This window comes from Hypomesus nipponensis, chromosome 13, assembly GCF_054491055.1.
Source record: "Hypomesus nipponensis isolate SF chromosome 13, ASM5449105v1, whole genome shotgun sequence".
NCBI classification, from domain to species: Eukaryota; Metazoa; Chordata; class Actinopteri; order Osmeriformes; family Osmeridae; genus Hypomesus; species Hypomesus nipponensis.
In genome coordinates, this window is record NC_140373.1 from 409,325 (window position 1) to 417,500 (window position 8,176).

Here is an 8,176-nt window from a genome sequence, read left to right on the forward strand (position 1 = left end):
GATACCATGGTAAAAAAAAAAGTACTTGAATGTACTTGAACTTGAAAAATGAACTTATTTATAAAAATATTTGGAAAAATAGCAAAATGTCATAAGACATACAAAACATGTGCAACAGAGCATAGCACAACATAATACAGTGCAATTAAGCCATTCAGCTAACAAGATGAACACGACTTTACCTTCTAACCAAGGTAGGCTAATGTTAAAACTAAAGCATAGCTAACCTAAACTACCTACATAACATAAGCCATTGTAACTCTAGTGCCCACCATCTCAAACATCGTGTAACGTGTATGACAGATTAAAAAACAGAAAGAGTGCATTCTTTGGATGTATTCAGAACTTCGCCGCGACGACAGCGAACATTGATTTATTTGGTATGATGCCAGTTGTTAGCATCGGTGCTGCTCCTCTTCTGGAACGGCTCACCATAAATTCTTTAAACAAATCCAGATGACGATCTTTCAGTTGCTTAGCTTAATTGGAAGTATTTCCTCCCTTGATCTGAAGAACACGGTAGTATTTTCTGCATAGTGGCTTCTGTGGATTAATTATAACACCATGGTCATCTGCCTCAAACGCAAAGTAGGCTATTTCCAAACACAACTTTTTGTGCCTTGAGGTGGGGCGATCGCTGCAGCTGCAGTTGCCATCTTGGTTTTCTGAATGTAAACGTTGAGTGGAACACTCCTGAATACTGCCCCCATCAGTTCCAGAAGAGGCGCAGCACCGATGCTAACATCTGGCATCGGCGCTTCAAAAAAATGGGCATCGTCTGTGTTTTGTTATTTTAGCATCGAAAGGTATCGTTAGTATCGGTTCTCGTGACATCCCTAGTCCTGAGAAGATTACAGTTAGTCAGATGTGTTATGTTCAGGACAGAAACGGCTTTCATGTGGTGAACAGGGTCGAGGCTTACAGGCAGGTACATCCACACACCTGATCTGCCTGGCCCAGGTCTTGGTTCTGGTAGTATGTGGTTCTGGTAGTATGTGGTTTGGGCTCTGGTTCTAGTTCTAGTTCTGGTTGGAAGGTAGTGTGCCAGGACAGATGCTGGATGGATGACATCATCAGTGACATCATCAGTGCTTATGTTGCTAAAGATATTCTTGCTGACAACCTCTCTCTCTCTCACACACACACTCTGTCTCTCACTCACACACGCAGTCTCTTGCATGCACATACTAGCCTAATGCAAACACAAAATTGCGAACACATTTATACGCTTGTACTTGCTCACATTAATTACTTTGAGACAGTAATGAGATATTAAAGTCTATTTCTGTCTGTTTCTCACAATATGTGCGCTTAGTGCGACCATCCAGGCCATCCACACACAGCAGCTTGCTTAGTGCGACCATCCAGGCCATCCACACACAGCAGCTTGCTTAGTGCGACCATCCAGGCCATCCACACACAGCAGCTTGCTTAGTGCGACCATCCAGGCCATCCACACACAGCAGCTTGCTTAGTGCGACCATCCAGGCCATCCACACACAGCAGCTTGCTTAGTGCGACCATCCAGGCCATCCACACACAGCAGCTTGCTTAGTGCGACCATCCAGGCCATCCACACACAGCAGCTTGCTTAGTGCGACCATCCAGGCCATCCACACACAGCAGCTTGCTTAGTGCGACCATCCAGGCCATCCACACACAGCAGCTTGCTTAGTGCGACCATCCAGGCCATCCACACACAGCAGCTTGCTTAGTGCGACCATCCAGGCCATCCACACACAGCAGCTTGCTTAGTGCGACCATCCAGGCCATCCACACACAGCAGCTTGCTTAGTGCGACCATCCAGGCCATCCACACACAGCAGCTTGCTTAGTGCGACCATCCAGGCCATCCACACACAGCAGCTTGCTTAGTGCGACCATCCAGGCCATCCACACACAGCAGCTTGCTTAGTGCGACCATCCAGGCCATCCACACACAGCAGCTTGCTTAGATAGGATTCAGACCTGCAGGACAGTGGCTTACATTGAATGTGTCATGAGACTTGAGGGCCTGTATTGTCATGCTCTATCTGTGTTCATGGTCCATGCTGTGTGTGTGTGTGTGTGGGTGTGTGTGTGTGTGTGTGTGTGTTCATGGTCTATGCTGTGTGTGTGTGTGTGGGTGTGTTCATGGTCTATGCTGTGTGTGTGTGTGTGTGTGTTCATGGTCTATGCTGTGTGTGTGTGTGTGTGTGTTCATGGTCCATGCTGTGTGTGTGTGTGTGGGTGTTCATGGTCCATGCTGTGTGTGTGTGTGTGGGTGTGTGTGTTCATGGTCCATGCTGTGTGTGTGTGTGTGGGTGTGTGTGTGGGTGTGTGTGTGTGTGTGTGTTCATGGTCTATGCTGTGTGTGGGTGTGTGTGTGGGTGTGTGTGTGTGTGTGTGTTCATGGTCTATGCTGTGTGTGTGTGTGTGTGTGTTCATGGTCTATGCTGTGTGTGTGTGTGTGTGTGTTCATGGTCTATGCTGTGTGTGTGTGTGTGTGTGGGTGTGTGTGTGTGTTCATGGTCTATGCTGTGTGTGTGTGTGTGGGTGTGTTCATGGTCTATGCTGTGTGTGTGTGTGTGTGTGTGTGTGTGTGTTCATGGTCTATGCTGTGTGTGTGTGTGTGTGTGTGTTCATGGTCCATGCTGTGTGTGTGTGTGTGTGTGTTCATGGTCTATGCTGTGTGTGTGTGTGTGTGTTCATGGTCCATGCTGTGTGTGTGTGTGTTCATGGTCCATGCTGTGTGTGTGTGTGTGTGTTCATGGTCTATGCTGTGTGTGTGTGTGTGTGCGTGTTCATGGTCTATGCTGTGTGTGTGTGTGTGTTCATGGTCTATGCTGTGTGTGTGTGTGTGCGTGTTCATGGTCTATGCTGTGTGTGTGCGTGTTCATGGTCTATGCTGTGTGTGTGTGTGTTCATGGTCCATGCTGTGTGTGTGTGTGTGTGTGTGTTCATGGTCCATGCTGTGTGTGTGTGTGTGTTCATGGTCCATGCTGTGTGTGTGTGTGTGTGTGTTAATGGTCTATGCTGTGTGTGCACAGCCCTCTCGGGGTACTTTCCATGGTAAGGAGTCTGGGTAATTCTCAGATACCACCTGACCTGATACCACCTGGGGGTCTCCGGGAGATACCACTAGCCAGTTCCGGGTCTGGTACTATCTGGTTCTGGTTCTGGTTCTAGCTCCATCTGGTTCTGGTTCTATCTAGTTAGCGCAGGTCTGTCACCACTTCCAAACAGGAATGTCCTCTGGTGTTCCCCAACTCCTGGCCAGGAAGCAGGGGTCAGGCTTGTTTGAACATTAAACATTTCTCTGTTTTCTTTCATGCGGTCTCGCTGGCTCAGGTGGAAGCTGGGCTGGGATGCCGGGCCAGGGAGGCAGAGGAGTGTGGGACATGTGTTTGTTTGATGTGAATTCATCCTTAGAATGTGCAATAGAATTTGTTACTTTAAACTTCATTTTTCTCCTCACTGAAGAACTTCTCGCACATCACATCACTGCTCATCACAGCACAGCTTATAACATCACAGCTCGGCACAGCACATCACATGTCAGCACAGCACAGAGCAGCTCAGCACAGCATAGCTCATCACAGCACAGGCTGAGGCAGGTGAAAACATAGAGATGAAGTGGGTCAGCATGTGCACTAAGATGTTTGGCCCCCAGGAACGCAGCCTTTCTCAGAACATCTTCCTACACATCCTACAGACAAAACATCTGGGATGAACATGGCCGGGGTGTGGGGGGAGGAGTGGGGGGTTAGGAGTGAGCTAAAGAGGGCTGCAGGCCTGGTTACTGGAGCTGGGTGGAGGGAGGTGATGCTGCAGGGATACAACATGAGCTATCAGGCTGAATGTGGAACATGGTTGTGTAACGTCAGACCTTCTCTAAGATCCACATGAAGGGCAGCCAGGCGACGAGGACGCCTCTCGGTGAAGACCCACACTGCCCCTCTCTTCTCCCTCCCTCCCCAGATCCACACGGTGTGCGGCCCCTCTCTGGGCAGGGTGTGTGAGGCCAGGGCATGCGGCCGTTACGCAACCTAACGAGGCTGTTCTCCACTTGGAGATGAAAAGGAGTGTTGTTTCCCAGGGGTTATTATGGGATGCACGGCTTGTTGCATGGAGAAAGGGATTGCTCTCAGCACGTGGAGTATTGTGGGCATTGGTGGTGTGAACCAGGATCTGATCTCCAGGATGACTCAGTCAAGCCCCTTTCCCAGTCCCCTCCATTCCATACCAGTATTTGAGAGACTGGTAAATCACTGTAGTATCACAGACTCAGAAGTCTGTTATTCCGCTCCTCAACAACAGGGGGCGATCCTCCATGCTGTGCAGCCCGGGAGCAGGGTGAGACTAGGAGGAGCAGGAGGAGCAGGGTGAGACTGGGAGGAGCAGGGTGAGACTGGGAGGAGCAGGGTGAGACTGGGAGGAGCAGGAGGAGCAGGGTGAGACTAGGAGGAGCAGGGTGAGACTAGGAGGAGCAGGATGAGACTGGGAGGAGCAGGGTGAGACTGGGAGGAGCAGGGTGAGACTGGGAGGAGCAGGAGGAGCAGGGTGAGACTAGGAGGAGCAGGGTGAGACTGGGAGGAGCAGGGTGAGACTGGGAGGAGCAGGGTGAGACTGGGAGGAGCAGGGTGAGACCAGGAGGAGCAGGGTGAGACTAAGAGGAGCAGGAGGAGCAGGGTGAGACTAGGAGGAGCAGGAGGAGCAGGGTGAGACTAGGAGGAGCAGGGTGAGACTAGGAGGAGCAGGAGAAGCAGGGTGAGACTAGGAGGAGCAGGAGGAGCAGGGTGAGACTAGGAGGAGCAGGAGGAGCAGGGTGAGACCAGGAGGAGCAGGGTGAGACCAGGAGGAGCAGGGTGATGACGGCTGATTCAGGCCCCTGGGAGCTGTTCTGCCAGTGTAATGCTGCCATATTCACAACATCAGCTGCTGTGTTTAACCTTCTACAGTCTGCTGAGTCTAGCTGTGTGTGTGTGTGTGTGTGTGTGTGTGTGTGTGTGTGTGTGTGTGTGTGTGTGTGTGTGTGTGTGTGTGCTCATAAACTCCCCAATCAGTGGCATCAAGATTAAAACTGTTATGATTGATATTGTTTCAAGCTGAGCCCTAAGTGGTCCAACCTTCTTACACAATGAACTAGTTCCTAATGACCAATATGTGCTACTTTCCAAATTGAACAGCTTCCCCATGAAACACAGACAGTTGTACACACACAGTTGAACAGACAGACAACTGTACAGACCTGTTTTATAGGTAGCTAAGCCATGAAGCGATTGATTTAAACTGTAATTCACAAAGATTATAGAATACAACAATGAAGTTGATCATCTTTTTAAAGAGTTTACCCAATCTCCAGGGATTATCTTGGGGTTGCTGGTCCTGTTTTGGGGGGGGGGCAGGGAGACAGATAGAGAGCTAGCAGAAGTCGTGACTCTTTCTGCTCCACCCCTCTCTTGTTTTACCTTGGCTGAAGATAAACACTAAAAATACACCCGTCCTAATCTCCTTAGCAGAAAGAGGTAAGAGTTAGACCATGGGCTGCCTGGTGGACAACACCCACCACCTCCCTGCAGTCAGGCTAAGTCCTGCAGAGATAATACCTGCTGTCCACGCAACCAGGATTTCCTGTCTGACAGACACCACTGCTCCACTGCCCTCCTCCTCCCAAGTTCTCCTGCCACTTTCTACTGGACCTGCCTTCTTGTTCTTCTACGATGTTCTACTAGACCTGCCTTGCTGTTCTCCGCTTCTCCTGCCACGTTCTCCTGTATGGTGTCACACTTGCAGTCTGTGTGTAACCCGGGTTGTTGGGCTGAGAGTGTGAGTGGCCTGAGCATGCCCACCCTGCCTAGCCTGGGCCGCATGTGTGGCTCCAGCCACGGAGACGACATGGTGGTACTGGACCGGGTCAAGAGGAAGAACTCAGTTCGCCGCATGTCCATCATCGAGGACGGCCAGGTGGCCGAGGTTCTCTACCTCATCCCCAAGCAGTCCATGATGGAGCAGCTGCCATTCCTCAACCCCAACGACTACATCCTGTGTGAGAAGATGATCGGCGTGCCCGTCGATTCACCGCCGGGTAAGAGGATGGGAGGCGATGGCTGCTAGACCTGTCAGGGTGGGGAGAGATGACAGGAGGGGAGAGGAGATGTTGGTGTGTCTCTCTGTTCCTCAGTAATAAACACAGCCAGGCAGAGTTGCTGGTCTGAGAATTATGAAACTGCAAACTGCTGCCTAGCATCTTCTCTGACTCACTGCTGCTCTCTCCGTTTTTGAGCAGGTAACTCCTATGAACTTTACGCTTCCGGGTTGCGAAATACAATGTTGTTTGCATTGAAGAACAATCTCTGTTAATGTGCCAGACGGAGGCAGTGTGGCTGGCTGATACCTCTGTCCCTCCCCCCCAGTGTCTCTGTTGCAAGCTAGATATTATTACTTGGCCTGGTAGCTGAGATGCTACTTTACACTGTGTCTGGTAGCTGAGATGCTACTTTACACTGTGTCTGGTAGCTGAGATGTTACTTTACACTGTGTCTGGTAGCTGAAATGTTACTTTACACTGTGTCTGGTAGCTGAGATGTTACTTTACACTGTGCCTGGTAGCTGACATGTTACTTTACACTGTGTCTGGTAGCTGAGATGTTACTTTACACTGTGTCTGGTAGCTGAAATGTTACTTTACACTGTGTCTGGTAGCTGAAATGTTACTTTACACTGTGTCTGGTAGCTGAGATGTTACTTTACACTGTGTCTGGTAGCTGAAATGTTACTTTACACTGTGTCTGGTAGCTGAAATGTTACTTTACACTGTGTCTGGTAGCTGAAATGTTACTTTACACTGTGTCTGGTAGCTGAAATGTTACTTTACACTGTGTCTGGTAGCTGAAATGTTACTTTACACTGTGTCTGGTAGCTGAAATGTTACTTTACACTGTGTCTGGTAGCTGACATGTTACTTTACACTGTGTCTGGTAGCTGACATGTTACTTTACACTGTGTCTGGTAGCTGAAATGTTACTTTACACTGTGTCTGGTAGCTGAAATGTTACTTTACACTGTGTCTGGTAGCTGAGATGTTACTGTACACTGTGTCTGGTAGTAGAGATGTGGTTTCTTTACACTGTGCCTGCTAGATGATAGTTACCCACTTGGTAGTTGGGGGGGTTACAAAGGAGAGAATGTGAACTATTTTAATCCTCTTAGTTTTTTTCATCCTGAACCTGCGTGATGGTGGCTTTGTTCGTACGCTGTGTACAATCAGAAGCAGCCGCATGTACCAATGCTCTGCCTTCCCTCTGACTGCGCTTAGCGTCTTCGTTATGGCTTGTTGTGGATATGAATTTGCCCTCTTGGGTTTGTTGAGAACTGGTGTATGTGTGTTGTTCTGAAGGGTGTGTGTGTGTGTGTGTGTGTTGTTCTAGGGTGTGTTGAGGGGTTAGCCTGTTCAGCTGTGTTCGTTCCTGTCTTAAGAAAGGGGCTTGGATTTCTCCTGTGGTAGCACCACCTGCTCTCATACACACGCACACAAACTCACATTCACATTTGTACAGAGACACAAAAACACTTCCAAACTGTCCGAGACTCACGTGCCTTGTCAGAGCCACACGCCAGATAAGGATATAAATACACACATTCAAAGAGAAAGACACATAAGAGAGCGAGAGAGAGACTCATACAGAGAGAGAGAGAGACACATACAGAGAGAGAGACAGAGAAAGACACACATATATAAAGAGAGAGAGAGAGTGGAAGGAAGGAAGAGGGGGGGGGGGACCTCTTGTTCCACTTTCCGACCAACCGACAATCTTCCAAAAGTTGGCCCAGCCTACCTACACACACTGTGTGTTTGGTCCCTATCTGAACATGTGCCTGATGCTTGGTGGGACTGGAGCTCTGGAATGAACATTTGTCACAAGCAGCAGCTGCAACCTGGTTATTTCAGCAGGAGAGAGCAGAGTCCACATCACACACACACTCACACACACACACACATACACACAAGGGCAAAGGGAGGGAGGGTTGAGAGGGGAGAGAGAAGCAGCACAGTCTGAGCAGACTCTCGCTCGCCCCCTCTCTCCCTCTCTCTCCCTCGCTTCCCTCTCTCTCCTTCCATTTCATTCTCTCCCTTGCTTGCTATCTTTCTCTCCTACCCTCTGTTTCACTGTTTCACTGTCATTTGGACTCCTCC

The 8,176-nt window shown here is 49.4% G+C and overlaps 1 protein-coding gene across 1 annotated transcript in view; it reads left to right on the forward strand.

The window, feature by feature from the left end:
- Positions 1-5,644: 5,644 nt before the first annotated feature.
- Positions 5,645-8,176, forward strand: part of ablim1b (actin binding LIM protein 1b) — a 36,346-nt gene continuing 33,814 nt past the window's right edge. Inside the window, exon 1 of the mRNA XM_084669797.1 lies at positions 5,645-6,067. Within this exon, the coding sequence (XP_084525923.1) occupies positions 5,758-6,067 (310 nt within the window). The 5' untranslated portion in view covers positions 5,645-5,757. The remainder of the gene's footprint in view (positions 6,068-8,176) is intronic.